Source organism: Aotus nancymaae, unplaced genomic scaffold (assembly GCF_030222135.1).
Source record: "Aotus nancymaae isolate 86718 unplaced genomic scaffold, 86718_ANA_hifiasm-v0.15.2.pri h1tg000089l, whole genome shotgun sequence".
Taxonomy (NCBI): domain Eukaryota; kingdom Metazoa; phylum Chordata; class Mammalia; order Primates; family Aotidae; genus Aotus; species Aotus nancymaae.
In genome coordinates, this window is record NW_026988504.1 from 15,495,828 (window position 1) to 15,520,170 (window position 24,343).

Sequence of the window (24,343 nt, forward strand, 5' to 3'; positions counted from 1 at the left end):
CACTATTAGACACATAACTACTGAATACTAACAAAAAAGATCTTCACATCAGTGCATCTATGCCAAAATACGCTGAGAATTTTGCCCCCTCTATTTGGAAAATTCTGTATGACCAAAGGTTTCGGTGTCAGAAAAACAGTATTTCCCCCACAGGCTTTTTAAAATGGCCTAGTTATGAAAAACTCTATCAATATTTTGAGTATATACAGAAAGTTCCTGGGCCACCTTAAATACGGCACTTAGATAATACTATAAAACTTCATCTAAAGAAAATACAGAATTGTAATGTGTGGTTTTACCAGAAGTCCACCAAAAATATCTGATTTTCTTTTTACAAAATTAAAGTGGAATGATCAAAACTTTTCCCACCAAGCTTCTAATGCCTGACATTAAACACTGTACATTGCAGTAAAGCCCACTTAATACTTAAAACACACTCTGCTCTAATACAAATAACTCGGTCCATCAGGGGATGAGTATCACATCTTGGTGTGTACACAGCTGGAACACCAGGCCACCACTCTGATGTGACCATGTGTGTCACTAGGGAGAAGAGGGGAATAAAAAACAGGGTCACATTAACAGCAACAGCCTCATTAGGCTGGGGGGAAAAATAGAGTTTACATAGCTTGGTTTTTCCAATCAATCAGTCCACTTTGAACCAAAGAAACAAAAACATATATACCTCAGAACCAAGCAAATGACATTAATGAATAAATATTAGTGATAAAGTACTATTTTGGTTATGTAGGTAGGATATCATTCATTTCAATGCAGGTGTAAGTAACTTTCACTCTTGGAGTGAATTACCATTTGATTTTATAATTTCTTTTTCTAGTTTTTAATAATAAATTCAGAGAACAAAAAAATCAGATCTAAGAAAAAGAGTAACACACTTGGGAATTGATATTAGGTATTAACTTCTAAACAATTTCTAAACTCAGCTATGTTTCTAAGTTTTCCTGCATGAAGACACTTTGTAAGCATTCCTGGCCCAGTGATAAAACAACTGTACTAAAATTTGCTAGGCTGTGACTTAAAATATACTTTCTTATGATTCATAGTATCTGCAAAATTTTATTTCTTAAGGCATGTTGTTTTTTGATTTGAGAATAATATTCTCAATAAATTAAAATAAAATTTTGGCACATAAAATAAAATCTGGTAATTACATTTTATGAAAGTACTAAAGAATCTAAAGTTTCCCCACCAGATTTTACTTCCAATGTTTTAACATATGGAAAATATCATCAGCTATATTGGTCAATGTCCTTTATATTAAGTCTAATGGCATAAATTTCTCTCAGAACTGAGAGCTTGAAAAAAAAGAACTGCTATGATTTTTTTCATTACATATTTAGAATTACACAATTCACCATGTTTCCCTCTTTGCTGTGGCTTCTAGGCAAGCTCAGAGCTAAAATTTCCACTTAACTGTTATATTTTTTCTTCAGCATACATTTTCTAGGGTGGTTAATATAATTTATTGCCTAATTACTATTTTCAGTTATTTTAAGTGTATGTTTATTATAAAATGCTGCTTTAGATCCTTTGGCAATAGCTGGCATACAAAAAAATTACAATGTTTTCACTAGAAAAATGCTACCAAAGACCAAAAGCCATGCATATAGGTATAATAAGAATGTTCAGACTATATATATTGTTAAATTCACCCTTGGAGTAATCTTTAAAGAATGATAGCCAATGTTCAATCCCCTGAATGCAGGTACATACTCAGTTTATAAATGAAGATTTTTATCTTGGGCCAAAATTTGCAAATGCATGGAAAATAAGGAAATGTAACTGAGATACAATTTTTAAAATTAAAATTGTCCTATCCATATCTTTTTAGGAAAAGTTTTTTCTAAATAGAAGAGAAGTATTACAAATTCTACATTTAGGAATCAGTGTTAGGTTCAGCTCTTAACGTGAATCAGTATGGCAAAATCAAGATAATTTGTCTATTTATTATGTAAAAATTGTTTGTACTAGATTTATGATTCTCGTGTGGGGGATTAAGAAAGGCATTTAGATGCCAATGTTTTGCAAGAGCCATTGTACTATGTGCAAATGCTAAATTTAATATATTTTTTAGATCTGGCTGATGACCTTCTGTAAGGTTGCTGCATTTAATTTGCATGATACTGATTGGTGACACACAAATGGCTGCTGGTTACCCTAGGTGTCTGAATGTCTCTACTGCAACAGGTCACATAGTGGTCCTAAAATGGAGATGCCCCCTCTGGGGAGGATCACAAAGGTTCTATGCAACAATCTCTACAGTATTCACACATACCACTCACTGTGGCACAAACATAAAACATCAAGCTATCTCTAAATGGTTAAGGGCCCTAAAAGGACAAATAAGGGATCAAGAAACCTATGTTCCATTTTTCTTCTAATTCAACAGGATAAACAATAGAAATTCTCTCATTATATTATAGTTCAAAAGCAAAACAAGAATTACATGTAGAACTTTCATGTTAGAAGCAGTTAAGATTACATTTATAAATTTTCTAATTAAAATATGATTGAATCAATGAAATCATTCTCAAAAATAATTTCAATAAGAGAGACCCGGTAAATAAGAAATATTCAACAGTGAGGTTATGAATATCTAGAAGTCTTGATTTCTACTGATCTGAATACTTTTTCTCAAACATATGACCTTAGGTAGATACCAGACTGAACATCTTGTATGATGGAGATAAAATTTAATGTCCATGTTAGCAAATTTAAGTACCACAACATAATATATCCTGCCATTGAAAATCAAAGTACTATAACAAAAATATGATATACACATAAAATAATTAGCTAACTGAACCAAATCAAATGAGGAAAATAGTTCATTGTCCTTGGTGCGTTTCTATATCTTATCATTGCTCTTAAAAATTATTAGTATAACAATTAACTTACAGTATTATAAAACAAATTCACCAAAAGGGAATCCCTAGTTGGAATGATTCACCTTAAGGTTGGTAACTATACTTTATAATAATGATTTTCTAATCAGCATGCAATGTACTACATATTTGGAAGAAGTCAAAAATAGACTTTAAGAAAACTGTACTCATTTAAGAATCTGATGGAAGAGAAGCAGTATACGAAGCTATAGTATTCAAAATAGATATTTCACTGTTCTTTTGGTTAAGTATTTCAAGTAGTCCTTTTTACAAAATGGCCTCCATTGCTAAACTAGAATAGCCACACATTAACTGAAAATGAAATCTCTCTGAAATAAAAATTTTTAGCATTATACAATCTAACATTTAATATATGTTTGTTCTGCATCAAAGTACAACAGGGTGATTTGAAAAAGATCTTCGATTTTGAAAATTATATGCCTACTTTGTTTTCTTGAAATTTATCAATGAATTTAGAACTTAAAAGGTATTATACATTAGATTATTTAGACCACAACCATAAAGAGATATATTTTGAAAATGTAAGACTTACCTGAAATATCCTCAATAAATAACCAAATATAAATAAAAATTATGAGCATTTTGGTACACATAAGATTTTTTAAAATATAGCTTATTGCTAAAAGTTTTTAAAATTGTATTCTCTAAGAACAACTAAGTACAACATACACAAAATTATTTTCCTTTTGACCAAGAATGCATTTAGCCTGTTTCCATTGCTCACTGGCATTCCCTTGACAGCAATTCCAATTAGTAAAATGTTCCGAGAATGACACGAAATATGAGCAATATAATCCTAAACTACAGTATTTGAGGAGGTCATAGAGTCCTCATACTTAATGTTTCAACAGGAAGAAATTCAATTAATAACTGTATTGTACTATTCCACGGCTTTATTATACGTAATAGCACTAAAATTTCCCTTTTGTTATGATTGGATGAACCGCACCCTACATGGCAGATACGACACATGCAAAATCACAAAGGTTTCCTCTAAATTTGGCCTCTACTTGTATCAGCTTCCCATAACAGCCCCCAAATAATAGGAAGTTATGTAAATTAGTGTATTTTATTTTATCCATTATGCAATTCTACTACGCAAACAAATCCTACACTGACTCAGAACCCACATCTCTTGTCAAGGGAAAACAATGATAAGGTTTAACATCATATTTGATGGAGAATATAAACTAGGAAATATTCCTAATAAATTGTAGGGCTAAAAGTCAAAATGCCAGCATATATTTCATAAAGGCTCTAATGAGGTTGGTGGCAAAAATATAATACACGATGATTTAACAGGAACCACCTGCGTTTCTGTGGTGGCAACTACAATGACTACCTTTTTAGGTAGCAAACCACCATAAAACAAGTTGAAAATAATTGTACTGTAAATGTATATCATTGACAACAAAAGCTGTGCTGAGTATATTCATATTGCATCAGTTATTCTCTGAAAGTAGAAGAAAACTCAAGGTCAAATGAAAAATAACCAGTAACTCCTATTCTTTGCCTTACTACCCTCCCGCTGTCCACTCAAAAAATTAACACCTTACTTAATTAGTACTGTGTTTACATTTAGATAATTATAAAATTGTTGAAAGACATAGTGTAACAGAAGTTTTGTTTTGTTTGAAAATTGTATTATTTTGAGAGGAAGGATAACTAGAAGAAGGTGGTTGTGTGGTGTGGTTAGTGTGGTTAGTATGGTTAGATTTCAATGGAAAAAGAGGTATTTAGACCTAGTATACAATACAGTTTTATTAGAAAAGAACATTATCTTTTTATTGTTATCAATTGCTCTTAAATTTTTCTTTAATACAATTTCACAGCAATCTCAAGAGGATACACTAAAGGCCCTTGATTATATATATTCTAAAGAATGTATTGTATCACAAAGATACACATCCAATAAGATTTCTTTTTTCATCTGAAATTCATAAAGATAATTTTCCATGCTGACAGTGCACATTTCATCCACAAGTTTGAGGAGTCAAATGCTACCACAGCTGGGGGTTATTCTGCCAAATGGCTTCCAACAGGGACTACAGAGACGTGGGCAAGGAGGCATGTGTGTGTGCAGGAAAAAGCAACAGACCTGATGGGAAATAGCCCTTCTCTGGAGTCATTTTTATCAATTACCATCTGAGTGATCTAATCAAATATAGGCTAATGAAAACAGCAACACTAGGAAGGAAAAGCAAATATTAAAACAGCTGCTTGATTACCTACAGAGATTAAAACAAAAAGCAAGGAGTGAGGCTGATATATTTCATAGGGATTTGCTAAGGCTGAAGGGAGGGGTAAGGGGCAGATACTTTAAAAAAATCCATCATGAAAGGAACTGAGACAAGATTATAAAAAAAGGGGGCCAAGTTATAGCGCGCCATGGGATTTTTAATCTGGCTACCTGTGGTTTCTGTAGTTAAGGCTTTATTCATCCCAAAACGGGGGCTTGGGGGGGAGAAAAACAAAAAAAAATCACATTTATATGTCAGATTTGCAAATGATCAAACAGCGTGCATCAACAAGAATAATAAGAAAACATTAAACGCTGATGACTTTTTAAAAATAGATACCCGTTTTATCAAATATTATTGATAATTACCTGTGCATCTCGTTTCTTGAACTCCTGAATTTGATTTTCGTGCTCCATATTGGCAGCGCGAAGCTGTTTTTCCAGGTTTTCAATTTCCCGTTCATGGTCTCGGACTAGGCTATCCTTCTCTGCGTTATGCTGCTGTAATAGGTGCGTCTTCTCCTGTTCATGCTCCAGCTTCAGCTCTACTATCTGATTGGACAATGAGGAGGACAGTTCATCAACAGAACATCCTTGTCGTCATGACAACTCATGTACAGTTTAATTTTTCTCTAATTTGTCCAAGTTGAAAATTTTTATTTTTGCATCATTATTACCTCACCCTTGAAATACTCTCATTTGTGGGGGTAGTAGTTATACAAACCTCCTAATATTCAAAATAGTTGGGCATATTCAGTAAATCCTTCTGCAATCTGTTGACACAAATGTCCGAACATTGAAAAAAAAATATTTTGAATGCTAGTCACTTCCTCCCCAAGAATTCGGGTATTTCTGATCAGCAATGGTTATAAATGGTTAATAGTCAGTACGCTTTGCTTTTGGCTTAAATATACACATGTGAAAAGCAGCAATTAAATCGGTCAGTTTTCTTCATGATTTACAAATAAAAGATCGGAGCTAAATACGCATCTGGATTATTGTATATACAGTTGTCTTTTCAAAAATAAAATGATAAATTTCAAAGCTCTATTATCTTGTTGTCAGCTACGGTATACCAACATAAACAGATGTTATGTGTTCCAGAAGGGCACCTGCTGTGCTGCAAGCTTGCGCCATGATTTCATAAAGAGCATTCTATTCTCAGAATCCTTTCCCAGTCCACTCCACACTGGAGACTGTGACCTTGGCCAGTCTTAGCCTCTCCCTGCTAGACTGAATGGCAGCCTGAGACCAAGGGCCTGGTTGCCGCAGCTTTGATACTAATCCTCCCAGACTGTGCACAATGGCACCCTACCTGGCCTGCAAACTATAGCCAGCCAGGCTGTCTTTGAAGCAGGTGATGAATAGGGGACGGCAGGAAGCCAGCTTCCCCAGTGAACTCCAGGCCACACAGCTGCTAAGAACAGTCACTTGGATTTTTCTTCAGTTTTGGTGGATTTCAGGGGGAAAACTGCTGTTATCTAGAATATGTTGTGTTATTTTCGGCGTGAGAATCCATCTTCAAAAAAGCTAACAGTAGGAGCCTGCTCCAAATCGATCTTGTTTCATGCAATGAATCACCAGACTACCTTATCTTAAAGCTATAGCATTCATTTATCCAAGCATGCACACTGTACAAAATTTGAGAAGTTTTCTTTTTGAATTCATAATTCTTATCTCCTTATTACAAATCAAGAATCAAAATACAAATGAAATTTGCTTTAAAACACAGGTTTCAAAATGTTTTCTTATTGTGATTAAAGAGGTGCTGGTACCATTCCTTAAACTATTCTAAACAATAGAAAAAGAGGGACTCCCCCCAACTCATTTTATGAGACCAGCATCATCCTGATACCAAAACCTGTCAGAGACACAACAAAAAAAAGAAAATTTCAGCCCAATATCCCTGATGAACATTGACACAAAAATCCTCAATAAAACACCAGCAAACCGAATCCAGCAGTACATCAAAAAACTTATCCACCATGATCAAATCGGCTTCATCCCTGGGATGCAAGCCTGGTTCAACATATGCAAATCAATAAATGCAATTCGTCACATGAACAGAACCAAAGATAAAAACCACATGATTATCTCAATAGATGCAGAAAAGGCCTTCAATAAAATTCAACACCCCTTCATCCTAAAAATTCACAATAAACTAGGTATTGATGGAATATATCTCAAAATCATAACAGCTATTTATGACAATCCCAAAACCAGTATCATACTGAATGGGCAAAAGCTGGAAGCATTTCCTTTGAAAACTGGCACTAGACAAGGATGCCCTCTCTCATTACACCTATTCAATGTGGTATTGGAAGTTCTGGCCCGGGTAATCAGGCAAGAGAAAAAAATAACAGGTATTCTAATAGGAAGAGAAAAAGTCGAATTGTCTCTGTTTGCTGATATCATGATTCTATATTTAGAAAACTCCATCATCTCAGCCCAAAATCTCCTTAAGCTGATAAGCAACTTCAGCAAAGTCTCAGAATACAAAATCAATGTGCAGAAATCACAAGCATTGCTATACACCAATAATAGACAGAGAGCCAAATCATGAGTAAACTCCCAACCACAATTGCTACAAAGAGAATAAAATACCTAAGAATACAACTTACAAGGGATATGAAGAACCTCTTCAAGGAGAACTACAAACCATTACTCATGGAAATAAGAGAGGACACAAACAAATGGAAAAACATTGCATGCTCATGGATAGGAAGAATCAATATCATGAAAATGACCATACTGTCCAAAGTAATTTATAGATTCAATGCTATCCCCATCAAGCTACCATTGACTTTCTTCATCAAATTAGAAAAAAACTACTTTAAATTTCATAAGGAACCAAGAAGAGCCCATATAGCCAAGACAATCCTAAGCAAAAAGAACTAAGTTGGAGGCATCACACTACCTGACTTCAAACTATACTACAAGGCTACAGTAACCAAAACAGTGTGGTATTGGTACCAAAACAGATATACAGACCAATGGAACAGAACAGAGGCCTCATAAATAACATTACACATCTACAACTATCTGATCTTTGACAAACCCAACAAAAACAAGCAATGAGGGAAAGGGTTCCCTATTTAATAAATGGTGTGGGGAAAACTGGCCAGCCATATGCAGAAAACTGAAATTGGACCCCTTCCTTACACCTTATGCAAAAATTATCTCAAAATGGATTAAAGAGTAAAACATAAGACCTAAAACCATAAAAACCCCTAGAAGAAAATCTAGGCAATACCATTCAGGGCATAGGCATGAGCAAAGACTTTATGACTAAAACACCAAAAGCAATGGCAACAAAAGCCAAAATTGACAAATGAAATCTAATTAAACTAACCAGTTTCTACATAGCAAAATAAACTATCATCAGAGCAAACAGGCAACCTACAGAAATGGGAGAAAATTTTTGCAATCTATCCATCTGGCAAAGGGCTAATATCCAGAATCTACAAGGAAGTTAAACAAATATACAAGAAAAAAACACACAACGCCATCAAAAAGTGGGCAAAGGAAATGAACAGACACTTCTTAAAATGTGGCCAACAAACATATGAAAAAAAAGCTCATCATCACTGGTCATTAGAGAAATGCAAATCAAAACCACAATGAGATACCATCTCATGCCAGTTAGAATGGTGATCATTAAAAAGTCAGGAAATAACAGATGCTGGAGAGGATGTGAAGAAATCGCTTTTACACTGTTGGTGGGAGTGTAAATTAGTTCAATCATTGTGGAAGACAGTGTTGTGATTCCTCAAGGATCTACAACCAGAAGCACCATTTGACCCAGCAATCCCATTACTGAGTATATGCCCAAAGGATTATAAATCATTCTACTATAAAGACACATGCACACATATGTTTATTGCAGCATTATTCACAATAGCAAAGACTTGGAGCCAACCCAAATGCCCATCAATGATAGACTGGATAAAGAAAATGTGGCACATATACACCATGGAATACCATGCAGCCATAAAAAAGAATGAGTTCATGTCCTTTGCAGGGACATGGATGAAACTGGAAACCATCATTCTCAGCCAACTAACACAGGAACAGAAAACCCAAACACCACATGTTCTCACTTATAAGTGGGAGTTGAACAATGAGAACGCATGGACACAGGGAGGGGAATGTCACATACCAGGACCTGTTGGTAGGTGGGGAGCTAGGGGAGAGCTAGCATTAGGAGAAATACCTAGCGTAGATGATAGGTTGATGGATGCGGCAAACCACCATGGCATGAGTATACCTATGTAACAAACCTGCACATTCTGCACATGTCTAATTTAAGAACTTAAAGTATAATTTTAAAAAAGGAGTTGGAAAATCAATAATAAATTTATCATAATGTATTACTATTTAGAAGAAAGAAAAGTATGCAAACTCTTGAACATATACAGTTATAACAATAAAACAATGTATAATAGTAAGGAAAAATGTATTTTGCATCTCAGAACAGCGATGTGTTATAGTGAATTTATATTTATTTAAAATTTAGGTGTTTTCCCTATATTATTCTACTATTAGCAATATGCAGAAAAAATAGTATGAACATTTTATCCTAATAGATACTATACAGTGTAAGAAAGATTTGATTATTCAAAATAAATGTGTATGCTTTGTTCTGTGTCTCACACAACTATGATAATCCCAACAAAATAGAGTTATGCTTCTGCTATTGCTGTTATGACATTTTGCTCAGGAAGCTGAGTGAATGAATTACTGAGCTGGAATATTTTTATTTCTTGTACACATTATTTCTCCTCAACATTATACCACCAAGGATCATTATAATAAAATTATAAACTTCAATCAAAATCATTTAAGTATGTAACACACTGAAGGGAAATAGGAGGTAGAAAGTTCTATTGAGATCTTCTTGAAAGCCTCAGAAACACTGGGAGAAGGAACATGACTTAAAATTGATTAAAAGCAAAATATTTTACAATATTCTAGAATGAGAAAAGTAACCAAATGGGCTATAATTGGGGCAAAAAAATTGCAGAATTTTCTCCCAACAAAAATCACATGACTAGAACTGGGCTCTAGTAATAACGCACTTTCACAGTAACTTTCTAAACGGAGACGTCTGAAGTGTTCTTATAGATCGATCAGTGATCATGCCCACATTCAAATTTCACTTTATTCATTTTTAAAAATCAGGAAAAAAAATGAAATAGTGATCATCACATTTGAAGCCTAAACATAAATAGTCATAAACGATTATTAGTTTGATATTTTGCCAGGTCCTATTGCTCAGTGATTCTACTTAATGAACAAATCTCAAGATTGCCAAGGCCTTTTAAATACCATTCACTTTTACCTCTTCTGCTTGGGTGGAGAACAACGACGATGATTTTCCATTTAAAGTACAATAGCTCAGGCTTGTCTGCTAAGCCCAATACTATGTAGCTAACTTCTGGATGTCATGAGCTCTTTTTGGTCTTTTCCTAGGCTTCCTCACTGTCAGCATCTTCTGGCAGGGGTGTCTTCTCCAGATAAATGGTAGAGTACAGAGGAGAAACTCTAATGTTCTGGGAATATCTTGACAATAGTATTCATAACTACAAAGGACATTATTAAGGCATATATATAAATTAAAAGTTTTACTGGTGCCTAGCCCAGTCCATGCAAATAAATGTTGAAAGAGTCATCTGGACTTTCCACTTATCCTTTACATGTGGATACATCTCAAAGGTAAACACAAAGTAGCACATCTTCTTCATATTGGACTAGTAGATACTTTGGTTGACCAACAATAATATCTAACAGAGTTAATGATTACCAGGAGGTAGAAATTATGGACATGTAAAGGATATAAAATCAGAGAGAATGCACAAAAATGAATATTAAATTGTTAATAAGCTTTGTAAGTCAAAGGGTATGAGGTGTCCAGACCCATAATACATTCTACAAGAAAGAACTGGATGCACCATCATGAAGGACCCTGTTTAATTAAGGCTGGCTAAGGAGTTCCCTGTAATGAAAGAGGGAAGGCTTCAAATTCCTTAATCCAAAAGCATTGAGCTATGGGACGGAAAACAATACTGGGTATGTGCCTACCCTAAACGTATTAAAGCAGACTGGCATGTCTTCCAGGGACAATTGTAGTGTTAGCCCTCAGGTGCCAGCCCCTGGTAGCATCTGATAGTCCTTTGAGATGCTAGGGTTGACAGCTTGGTGGTTGGGGTTCATGGGAGAAAACAGCTTCATTGCCTAGAAAATACTGGGTTGACTCACAGGAATTGTCATTTTTGTAGGTCAAAACAGGAGATGAAAAAGGGGCCAGGTACAGTGGTTCATGCCTGTAATCCCAGCACTTTGGGAGACCAAGGTGGGCGGATCATCTGAGGTTGGGAGTTCGAGTCCAGCCTGACCAAAATGGAGAAACTCTATCTAAACTAAAAATACAAAATTAGCCAGGCATGGTGGTAGATGCCTGTTATTCCCAGATATTTGGGAGGCTGAGGCAGGAGAATCACTTGAACACAGGAGGCAGAAGTTGCAGTGAGCAGAGATCACACCACTGCACTCCAACCTGGGCAACAAGAGTGAAATTCCATCTCAAAAAAAGAAAAAGGGAAAAAAAGAGTCCTGATCCACCCACTCTGCTACTCCACAACCCACATTGAACCTGAAATTCAGAGTAAAGTTTTGAACTTCTGAAGTTCCTGAAAGCATCAGCCTCCATTTCAGAATAGATGAAATCCTTCTACAACTTGATGATGAGGTCTTCATTCCAACTGAACTATCGTGTAAACACCTAAGGGCAAGAGAACATTCTAGGTCTCGAGAAAGATCATGATGGAACCACTGGACATCCAAGTCTCTAGGGATCTTGGAATATATATTTTAAGTCCTGGTAACTGTTTTACAGTGAAATTAGTGCTAGCAAATATGGCCTGAACCCCTTTTAATAATCATATAAAGAAATAGAAAAGGAGATGGAAAAAGTCATTTCTTCTCAATATACAATATGTAGAAGACTAACACATCCCAATAACATAACTTAATGTCAGGAACACCAGTGCTAGAAACATAAATTATAGAAGGATGCATCACAACACATTGAAAGGGGAAATTGTAGTATTAAATGCTAACCAAAATAATCTTGAAGGTAATCAAATTACAAAATCTATATAACCCTGTTGTAAAAATGGGTTAAAGCTAGAGAAAGTAGGGAGAGTGGTTCTCCATGTTCTCTGGCTAAAAAAGGAGAAAGAGAGGGAGTCACAGTTAGGTGCCCTGGAATTATGTTTGTCCTACAACTCAACAATAATTGCTCTCATTTAAGTAAATAGAAATATGAAAGTTTAAGAATTTGAAGGGACTTAGAGGCTAGCTAGTACAATGTTAAGCTTAATCTAAAAACCTTCCCTACAAAACCCTGATAGTCATTTGACTGCTGCTGGAATGATTTTACCAACGGGGGAATAACTGTATTCCAAGAGAAGCCAACGCCTCATACTGAACATACTTGGCACTGGAACTTCTGGGTAAAGATAACAGGGAAAACTGAAAATTGTAAAAAGAACAAAAACAAATGTTAAATACAGAACAAGAGAACATTCACTGGCAGTGAACAAACAAGGAAGAGGAATAATAACTTGGCTACAAATTTCAAAAGGAGGTAGTCAAGGAAAGAAAGAGAAGAATCTGACACGGTTTGATGAGACATACTCTTTTGTCCCTATATCCTAGAAGTAGAACTGGTAAGTTTAAATTATGCTGAGGATTATTTTCCAATATCCCAGTTTTGGAGAAAAATGAACTGAAGATGTATCATTCACTTTTCCCTCTTCTGCCTGGGTGGAGGATAAGGATGACAATTTCAACAGTGTAAAAATGACTACTAGAGAGAGATGAATAAAATTAGGAAAGTAAGAAACTTGGGCTCATCCTCTCTGATAGAACATAAGATTTAGAGCTTACATAAAAAAGAAAACACTCTCTCATACATAGAAAAACCCCAGTGTACAACATTAATAAATTGTTAAAAGACAGAGCCAGTATCAGTTTCTCCAGCAAAAGTTGTTCAGAACTACAACTAAGCTCTTTTTCTCCATCTCAATCATGATCTCAAAAAAAAAAAAAAAAAAAATGCAACAGAATACCTGTGCCTCCATGCTGAAATTCAGAGGAGGACAGACAGACTGCATATAAAGGCTGAAAAGCAGTCAAAGAGAATTCATGGATATTATACCAGTCCATTTAATAGATTTGGACAGAGCTGCCCACGTTAAGCCCAAGCACGATGAGGGAGGAAAGTACTCAGAAAACTAGAGAAACAGTAATTACATTAGGAAAAAGGTGAACATAGCAAAAAAGAAGAGGAAAAGAAGAAAGGAAGGAAGAGGCCCATCATTAAAAACCAGAAACAATTATAAGAGGACTTAATAAGAACATGAGTGTAATGAAAGAATAATGTAAGGATAACAAGATAAAACAATAGAATTAACTAAGAACCCAAATAATTCCATCACAAAATTGATTCTAAATCAGAAACAAGCTGAATAAACATGGTGAACAATCAAATCATTGACACGGATAAAGGCCTTCAGGTAATCATAGTAAAGGTCCAGGAAAAAGACAAAGATAAGCTAAAGTAGAAAGAAAATGGTAAAAGAAAATCCATGTAAACACAGACACAGTATCAGAAAATTTCCCCAAAATGAAGAGATGAATGTGTATATCAAAAAGATACACTGTAGACCAAGAAAAATAGATTCCAATTGAAGAAAAGAAACGCGAAAGAAAACTCAAGGACTACAGTGCCCAAACCATCCTTGGAAAAAAAAAAAAAACAAAACTTGGGGGTAAATTTCAAGCAAAAGATGACCAGAGAAGCTGTTTCAAGACCAATGTTTGCAACAAAAGGCAATCGGTGATGTGTATAAAGTTTCAGGGGAAAAAAGAATGATCAAAAAATTTTATGCCCAGCTAAGATATCCTTCACAAATAATAAAACACATAGTGATCTCAACCGTGCAAAAATGCAGTGAATACAACTATAAGCCCTTCTTGGAAAAGCTACTTGAAATCTCAGTAGTCAATAGTAGATCAAAATAAGAACTCAGGTATGAAGTTGTGCTAAAAGTCCTGGTGGTGAACACATTGATTTAAATACAAAACTAAGTTTATATAACTGTGAGAATTATGGTTATAGAACAGAATATAAATGTTATAAACTTCAACGATGTACAAATAATACCACGGTTGACAAAACAGATTGGTAAAAGTAGGTGGAAAGAAGTATAGGCAGTTTAATTTTTCTCTAACAGAGAATAACTAATGCCCTCAAAATTGAATGAAAAGATTTAAAAATTACTGTAACTTCAATGTATTTTTAATTTCTAACATTCTAAGAAATAATCTCTCATGTGGTTAAAAAACATGTTTTTCTAAATTTTAGAAATCTTCCCATTTTCACTGGGCACACTGGCTCACCCCTGTTATTCCAGCACTTTAGGAGGCCAAGGTGAGATGATCACTTGAGCCCAGGAGTTCAAGTCCAGCCTAGGAAATGTACTACGACTATCTCTATAAAAAATAAAGAAAAAAGAAAAAATGAGAGAAATCTTTCCATTTCCCTTTTTTCTTCAAATAATTTCACATATAATTTAATATTTTAATTAAAAGTGGCAAATGTAACATGGTCCTCTTTCTAGAAAACTGTTTTTGTCTATGTATCTACTTATCCTTCTATTTATCAATCTCTCATAGAAATTTCTAAAATAATGCTCACCAAAGATTAACAGCAGTCATTTCTGGAAGGTAAGACTTGGGTAAAATTTTTGCTTTCTTGTGTGTAGAACCACGTCAAATGCCAGTAAATATTCTCCCCAAATATTCCCTTTGTGGGGAATATTTACTTGTGGTGGCAGTACAAGACTCTTAAGCAAGGGATGTGGTCTCTCTTATAACAAATGGGTTCTGGATCTATGAACTGACTTAGATCTGGGAAACTTATTAGAGGACTATGATTTTCCACCCTAAGTGGAAAACATTTAAATTTCACTTACTGGTTCTGGATGTTTTACTTGATGTTGTACAAGCCTAGTAGTATTCTCACTGGCTCTCTATCTTTTTATTTTGAGACAAAGTCTCCCTCTGTCACCCAGGCTGGAGTGCAGTGGCATGATCTTGGCTCACTGCAACCTCTGCCTCCCAGGTTGAAGCAATTCTTCTGCCTCAGCCTCCCACATAGCTGGGACTACAGGCATGCACCACCACACCCAGCTAATTTTTATATTTTTAGCAGAGAGAGGGTTTCACAATATTGATCAGGCTGGTCTTGAACTCCTGATCTTGTAATCTGCATGCCTAGGCCTCCCAAGGTGCTGGGATTACAGGTGTGAGCCACCACCTGACCACTTTGTCTTATCTCTCAGAACACAGCTCATTATCACCACAGATCCCTGCAGGGCAAGACACCTTAAGGGCAGGTCTAGCCTTGCTACCCAGTACAGTAATCACATCTACCTTCCATCTGACATCTGAGTGCCTCATATAATGCCTGCTGTTTTGGAACCCAACTTTCCTATTGAAACTAGGCAGCTCAGTTCCACAGCAGCGTCTCTTACTGTTGGCCCCAGAATACAGAGGACGCCACCACGGAGCTGCTCAGTGCTATGGGTGCCCCTCCCACCAGTGCACCTCAGCACCTTAGTGAAGGCCACAACCTCTAGGCCCTCCCATGTGCTGGCTTCTCTGGCCTAAAGAACAAAACCACTCTCATACTCTCACTTCCTGATACTTGGGCCCTTCTTCCATACCATGCCAACACGGTTCTGTCATAACTGGAGTAGCACTCTATCCAAAATTATACTGATCATCAGATTAATAGTTCAAGAGACATGTGGCTTTAAAGTGTTGGCCATTAATAGACAAGGATTTTTCTTTTTTTTTTTTTTTTTGAGATGGAGTTTCGCTCTTGTTACCCAGGCTGGAGTGCAATGGCGTGATCTCGACTCACTGCAACCTCCACCTCCTGGATTCAAGCAATTCTCCTGCCTCAGCCTCCCGAGTAGCTGGGACTACAGGCACACGCCACCATGCCCAGCTAATTTTTAGACAAAGATTTTTCTACAGGGTTGCCAGGTAACACTTTCCTCTTAGGTGCGATTCAAGGGCTCTCTGTGGAAACCCTTTGCTTTTTGATTGTAAAATTTAGTACTAGTTTTACTAGGTTCATGTAAAAGTCATTGTGGAAGTCATTGAGGTGTTTGCCATTACTTTCAATGGCAAAACCCGCAATTACTTTTGCATCAACCTAATAGTTCATTCGACTCAGGGTGTTAAGATGCATACTAAGAAACAGGCAACAGGCACAACGGGTCCTGGTATTTTCCATGTAAATGAGATATAAATTTAATATCATCAGGTTGTGTCTCTGAACAATTTGCATCTGCAAAATTGGACACTTGAAATGTCAAAATAAGTTACTAAATTTGTTAGAGCTGCAGAATTTGGTGCCAGTGGGGCAGAGTTTACCGTAAAGTTAGTAGTTTCACTAGACCGATTTTATATCCTCACTAACAGATGTTGGAATCTTTGTTTTCAGTTGGAGTTATATGACAAAAAACGTGCTATTGGATACTTCACTATATGAGAAAGACTCCCTTAAAGATAAAACTAAGGACATATACAATCTTCTCTGAGTCTTTGGAGTCAGAGTAAAAATACATTTTAGCACAGAAAATACCACAATCTGGTCTGACTTTCTGAACATTTTAATAGAAATAGGCATAAAAAATTGTAAAAAGCAAGCAGTGTGTCAAAAACAGAAATAGAATGTGTCATTTGGGGATGGTCATGTGGCTCCCAGATTAGATATTTGCTACAACAAAAAGGGCCATCCATGAAATCTGTCAATCAACAGCTCAGTTTAGACACGTAAGTTCTCCCTATTTAAAAGTTTAATGTTGCTGTGATAACTGCTGTTAGAGATGGTACAGGGCCTGCCAGCATACACCGCTTCTTCATTCCTTTTCCTCTCTAGCCAACCATCAACAGCCGGGACAACTGCCTGCTGAAGCTGCAGAAGCTCATGATACAGGGAGAGCAGAAGGCTGGAAGCATAGCTGTGATTACCAAGCTGATAGATGAAGCATGGGCTGGAAGCAGGGGCTATCTCCTGCAGTTATCTTTTCCATTTAACACTTCAAAATACTTCTCCGGCACCTGTAGGTGATGAGTGACAATTACCCTGAGCTTTTAAAACTTTTTGAAAAATGAGCTATTACTTTCTGTGTTTTTATCTGCCAGATCTCAGTTGAAACTCAGGAAGGACCCAGATAGTCAAATGCTTCAAGAGGATTTTTTTTTTCATGGTTTAATAATGGATAACTCAAGTCACACAAACTGAGAAAATTAATTAACTAATTAACTAATAAACTCCATAGAGATGGAGTTCAAAATCTTTAAAAAAAAAACTTGTCTTAACTGTATATTTTAATTCATTTTACTTCATGTGTTTTGATAATTTAATTCATTTTACTTCATGTGTCTAATTATATCACTGCTTTTAAATGAACATGAAATATAAAAATCATGTAAGTTTGCCAGCTAGAGCTCATAATTCAGAAGGACCAATAGGTCAAGTGGGTTATAAACTCCTCCAATATATAGGACTATTTCTTTACTTTCTTTTTACTTTCTTTACCTTGCCTACCACAATGGTTTGTAAATTATTCATCATTTTGAATGAAACAAGGTGACGTTCAAAACACAGAATTACAAGTAGGCAGAAGAGAGCTGCTTCATCTTCCCCATCACCAAATTGTCTTGTCCACCTGCAAAGTCCCTGCCTTACCTATGGTTTGAACGCATGGCTGGCCTAGCAGCTACCTAAGATGAGTCCCCTCATCTGTACACTGGATTCCATCCTCTCTTGCCAAATTAAGCAATTTGCTCTTTAAACTATCCCATCATTCTCTGCATCATCAATATTTTCTTCTCCATTGGATCAGTCTCATCAACAAGCAAACATATCTTTAGCATATCTCATTTAAAAAAAAAAAAACTTTCCCTTGATCCCACATATCCCTCTAGATATCACCCATTTCTCTGCTCCCTTTTCTTTTGAAATTCCTCAAAAAGGCTGTTCACAACCCATTCTCTGTTCACCCATGTAATTCAGGCTTCGGTTCTCATATTCACTGAAACCAGTCTTGTTGAGGTGGCTAAAGACCTTCTTGCCATCCAGTCATCAGTGCTCAATCCCCATCTAACTTCCCTTCTTGGCAATACCTGAAACAAGTGTTTATTCACTTCCTCCTTCCTGAAACACTGCACACGGCTTATGGGAAATCCCACCTTCTTAGACTTTCCTTTTACCTCACTGGTTGCTCCTTCTCAGTCTCTTTTGCTGCTTCCTCCAACTCTTCCTCATATGTAAGTGTTGGCAGCCCCTCGACTTAGTCCTCGAAGTTCCTTTCTTTTCTTTCTACTCATGTCTCAGTGTCACCACCATCCACCTGGTTGCTCAGCTGGAAAACTTCTAAGTCACATTTCAGCCCCCTCTTTACCTTACATTCTATTTCACATCTATTGACAAGTCCTGCCTGCAAAAGAGATCCCAAATCTGACTATGTGCCATCTCCCCCACCATGCCCACCCTAGTCCCAGCCCTGGTAACCTCTAACCAGCCCGGTGTAACCATCTTCTAACTAGGTCCCCTGCTTCCTCTCCTATCTCCATCATAATCAGTGTTCTACACAGCAGCTGGAGTGATCTTTAAAAAATGCAAATCACGTCCTTTGTAGGGACATGGATGAACCTGGAAACCATCATTCTCAGCAAACTGACACAAGAACACAAAATCAAACACCGCATGTTCTCATTCATAGGCAGGTGTTGAACAATGAGGACACATGGACACAGGGAGGGGAGCACTACACACTGAGGTCTGTTGGGGGGAAATAGGGGAGGGACAGCGGGGGGTGGGGAGTTGGGGAGAGATAGCATGAGGAGAAATGCCAGATATAGGTGAAGGGGAGGAAGGCGGCAAATCACACTGCCACATATGCACCTATCCAACAATCTTGCATGTTCTTCACATGTACCCCAAAACCTAAAATGCAATAAAAAATAAAATAAAATGAAATGCAAATCAGATCTTGCTCAAATGCTCCAATGGCTTCTCAACACACTCAGAATAAAATCCAATCTCTCACCACAGTCCATAGGACACAACATAATCTACCCTGTACTTAACCTTGGCTCCTACCACTGTCTTCAAGTTCACTCCATTCTAGCTACAAACTAACCCACCTCATCGCTGTTGCAACTGTTCTTCCCTCTGCCTCAAATATTCTTTCCCTACCATAAGTTTTTGTATGGTTTCCTCCTTAACTTCATTCAGGTCTTAATTTGAATATATTTCAGTAGAGTCCTTCACTGACAATCTTATCTACAATAATACCTTGTATAAAATAATAACCATATGTAAAGTAGCCCTCTCACAAACACTTTACCTTGCTTGATTTTTTCTTCACAACAGTTATCAATACCTCACCCTACCTTAAATTATGTTTTGAAAGAGAGAGAGAGAGAGAGTGAGTGAGTGAGAGAGAGAGAGAGAGAGTGTGTGTGTGTGTGTGTGTGTGTGTGTGTGTGTGTGTGTGTATGTGTATGTGTATGTATGGTAGAGGTGGTGGTGGGTAGTGGTAGTGGTAGTGGGGTAAAGACTATATTTTGTGCACTGTTATATCCTAAGCACTTGGAAGAGTGTTTAGCACAAAGCAGTCACTCAATAAACACATGTTAAATAATGAATGTTTAAGAAAGCATTATTTCTACTCTATATTTTAAATGTACTTAAAGAAGGAATAATGAATTAGTCCATATCACTATCCAGTAAAACTTTTTTTCTTTTTTGAGATGGGGTCTTGCTGTGTCACTCAGACTGGATGAAGTACAGTGATGCTATCAAAGCTCACTGTAACCTTGAACTCCCAGGCTCAAACAACCCTCTCACCTTAGCCTCTAAAATAGCTTGGAATACAGGCACATGCCACTATGCTGGTCTAATTTTTTTTTTTAATAGAGATGGGGGCCTCACTACGTTGCCCAGGCTGGTCTCTCACCCCTGGCTCCAAGCAATCCTCCCTCCTGGGCCTCCTGAGTTACTCGAATTACAGCCATAAGCCACTGCACCCAGACCATCTTTGTTCTTTTAATATCCACTCTAGCTAAAGGTGCCACTTGTGTTTTTTTAATTATTATTACTTTATTTTTTATTTTATTATTATTATACTTTAAGTTCTGAGATATATGTGCAGAATGTGCAGGTTTGTTATACAGGCATACACATGCCATGGTGGTTTGCTGCACCCATCAACCTGTCATCCACATTAGGTATTTCTCCCAATGCTATACCTCTTCTGCCCCCCTCCCCCTGACAGGCCCTGGTGTGTGATGTTCCCCTTCCTGTGTCCATGTATTCTCATTGCTCAGCTCCCACTTATGAGTGAGAACTTGCGGTGTTTGGTTTTCTGTTCCTGTGTTAGCTTGCTGAGAATGATGGTTTCCAGCTTCATCCATGTCCCTGAAAAGGACATAAATTCATTCGTTTTAATGGCTGCATGGTGTTCCATGGTGTATATGTACGCCACATTTTCTTTATCCAGTCTATCACTGATGGGCATTTGGGTTGGTTCCAGGTCTTTGCTATTGTGAACAGTGCTACACTAAACATACATGTGCATGTGTCTTTATAGTAGAATGATTAATAATCCTTTGGGTATATACCCAGTAATGGGATTGCTGGGTCAAATGGTATTTCTGGTTGTAGATCCTTGAGGAATCACCACACTGTCCTCCACAATGGTTGAACTAATTTACACGCCACCAACAGTGAAAAAGCATTCCGATTTCTCCACATCCTCTCCAGCATCTGTTGTTTCCTGACTTCTTAATGATCACCATTCTAACTGGCATGAGATGGTATCTCATTGTGGTTTTGATTTTCACTTCTCTAATGACCAGTGATGATGGCTTTTTTTCAAATGTTTATTGTAAAAGTGCCACTTGTTTTAACCTAGATGAGAATAGTTTCAGGCCAAAAAAAAAAAAAAAAAAAAAGGAAGGGAAGGCCCTTCTTCAATTGCCTTTCACAAATATCTATGCCCATTCTATGAATCTAAGCTCTGATCACTGGGTCTGGACACAGAGGCCCAGGCTCTGTAACATCACTGCCTGTGTCTCTGAGTCTGGCAGCCTAATCGCTGGGAATCCGGTACTTTGCCATCGCCTGCAAGACCAATCTGTGATTTGTGGTGTAGCTACATTCCCTGAATTAGGGGCTTATTCATAGAAATAATTTGAAAGGCTGGAACCATAACCTGATATGTAGTGGGGGCTTAAAAATTATTTATTATGAATTGGAAGAGGAAGGCCAAACAAAAAAAAGACTTTCAGAAAGAGTATGATAAGGCGAGCAAGAATAAAAGAGAGTAAGAGCAGCATACTGGATGTACAATAAATCATATATATTTAGAAATCAGTAAGTTATATGGAAATCCATTTTGAAGATATTTTAGGGAGCCCCACAAATTCATGGTTATTAATCTCATCTGGAACCTCAATACCAAAAAGAAATTTTACCAAGTCTTTCTATTCCAATCAGTCTTGATATCTATCACCCAATTTCAAACAATTCCCACTTTTATTTGCTCTCCTGTCCACGTAATTCCTCCAGTCTCAGCAAATAATCCTGCCTCCTATCTGACAAAAGAAAAACCCTTACTAATAAGAATGTATTAATCTGCCTTTTGCACACTGACAAACTTCTACACACCTGGCCTTCCCTTCTCCTCTCAGGAGGCACACAGGAGAGAGACCTGGCCCTCCTCCAAGTCCAGCAGGACCTGCCCCCATGATGTGGGTCCTACCCAATGTCTCCACCTTCTTGGGAACCCATCCTAGGGAGTGTCTTTCCTGTTTCCTCCCTTTCTTGCTTTCCACCATCTCCTTTTCCAGTGTAGACTAAATAGTCACATTTAAAAGAAGCTTAAGCTTTTAAGTTATACCACCTAGCTAATTGACGACTAGAATATTTACCAAGGACAAGGATCGAGAATTGTGTGCTATCTGCTTTTTAAATATCCCAACTGACCTTAACTTAAAATTTCCCACTTGCTTATCTTGCATAATTTGTTTTGTCTGTGCTACTGTCCTTGCTACCAAAATATTTTAAGTTTTAAATAATGGTGGCTTGTAAGAAGTCGGCCCTTCAGTGTATTTTTTTGTAGTCATTGACAATAAGCATTTATTCTTTCTGGAGAAGCTGACCACTTGTTTATCTGCTGAACGACATTTCTCCTTCAAGGCTTTGTAGTGGAAAGCAAAGATATAAAATACAAGATTAAAGAATGATATCATGGGGTTGCCAAAAAAATCTCTGTAGTCCAGGAAGTCCTAGCATGCCTGGTTGGTTGTTTCCAACTTGAATGAGGTTTGTGAAAAGACAATTAGAATTGTCTTTTTGTTCCAATGGGTTACACAGGAAAGAAACAGGAAATCTTGATGAAAGCTTGGGCTTTACAGGATATTTGTGTGAGCATTTATCCCATGTGTTTGATGTTTTTCTTTCCACATCTGCACACTTTATGCCTGGATTTTGGCTCAGATGCTTTAAAATACTACTTCGCTGTTTTCACTTCATTACAGTTCCTGGCACAATGCTTTCTGTAAGAGAGGGCTCAAAAATCAAAACTGGAGAAGGAAACTGAGGCCCAGAAGGCACAAGTCCATTCATTTCCTCTGAATGTCAGTCAGTTCCCTCATTATAAAATGTGAGGATTAGACCGGATAAGTGCTTTTAAAACTTTTCCACCAAAGTACTCTTAGCAGCAGTGAAAATGAATAGGACCCCCCTGGGGGATCTGAGGGCATAGCCTGAAGCAGCCTCTGCAAGCTGGAAGTTTCTTTGAAATGTCCTATTTTGTCTTAAAAATTCATGAGAACTTTGCATTTTACAAAACAGGAAAGTCTATGTTTGTTTTAATAGGAATGTTACCTCAACAGTAAAACTCCTTTGCTTTCCCACAATATAACTGAGTGAATGCAACACTCAGGGAAACATGTATGCAGCCTCACGAGCCCCTGGCACTTGCTCACACTCCCCCAGGGATCACCTTACCTGAGTTGGAGAAGCAAGGGCCCAGATGCTCAGCATCTAAATCCCCTCCTCATGTGAAATGCTATCATCGTAACACTTACAATTTTACCTTTTAGAGAAAAGTAAAACAAAATAATAGAAAAAATTTCACACTTGCATTTGAATGACAAAAGAGAAAGTAGGCAAGAGTCCTGATAGTGGGAAATCCAGCCAGATAGGTACAGAAGTGAATGAGTCAGCGGGGGAATGAGAGAACTCGGTCTGTCAAGAAGAGCTGGGAATCTAATCAGGCAGATGAACAGAAAGTCCCAGAATCTTGGTTTTGGAAGAGACCACTGCAGCAGGCCAGCCCCCGGAAGGCACAGTATCCCTCCATAACACTCCAAACATACAGCGCAACACTCACACTGGAAAATTACTGTCTCACAAGAAAAACTGTTGCACATTTTAGAAAAGAACTACCTTGTGTTGGTTTGCTGAGAATGAAGGTTTCCATGGACACAGGGAGGGGAGCATCACACACCGGGGCCTGTCGGGGTGGGGGGCTAGGGGAGGGATACCAGGGAGTGGGCGGATAGGGGAAGGATAGCATTAGGAGAAATACCTAATGTAGATGATGGGGTGATGGGTGCAGCAAACCACCATGACACATGTATGCCTACGTAACAAACCTGCATGCTCTGCACATGTACCCCAGAACTTAAAGTATAATAATAATAATTTAAAAAAATAAATAAAGCATTCCCCCATCCCTTTTTTCTCTTTTTCTTTTCTTTTGTTTTTTTTTTTTTTTTTTTTTGAGATGAAAGTCTTACTCTGTTGCCTAGGCTGGAGTGCCATGGCACAATCTCAGCAGAAAAGAAAAGAAAAAAAAGAAAAGAACTACCTCAAAACAGTTCAAAATATTCCTCATGGTACCATCTACATACGGGTTCAATTTCTGCCCCCCCGCAACTACATGGGAGTACATTTAGAGTGGACGTCCAGAGCAGGGCTCAGGTTCAGGTTCCAAATCCACCACCTATGAATTGTGTG

At 37.3% G+C, this 24,343-nt stretch overlaps 1 protein-coding gene across 11 annotated transcripts in view; it reads right to left on the reverse strand.

Annotated features, from left to right (window-relative positions):
* The window catches only part of CEP112 (centrosomal protein 112), a 664,691-nt gene that overhangs the window by 361,971 nt on the left and 278,377 nt on the right, over positions 1-24,343 (reverse strand). For all 11 annotated transcript variants that reach the window (XM_064369449.1, XM_064369448.1, XM_064369450.1 and 8 more), the window contains one exon: positions 5,536-5,718. In XM_064369449.1, the coding sequence (XP_064225519.1) occupies positions 5,536-5,718 (183 nt within the window). The remainder of the gene's footprint in view (positions 1-5,535; positions 5,719-24,343) is intronic.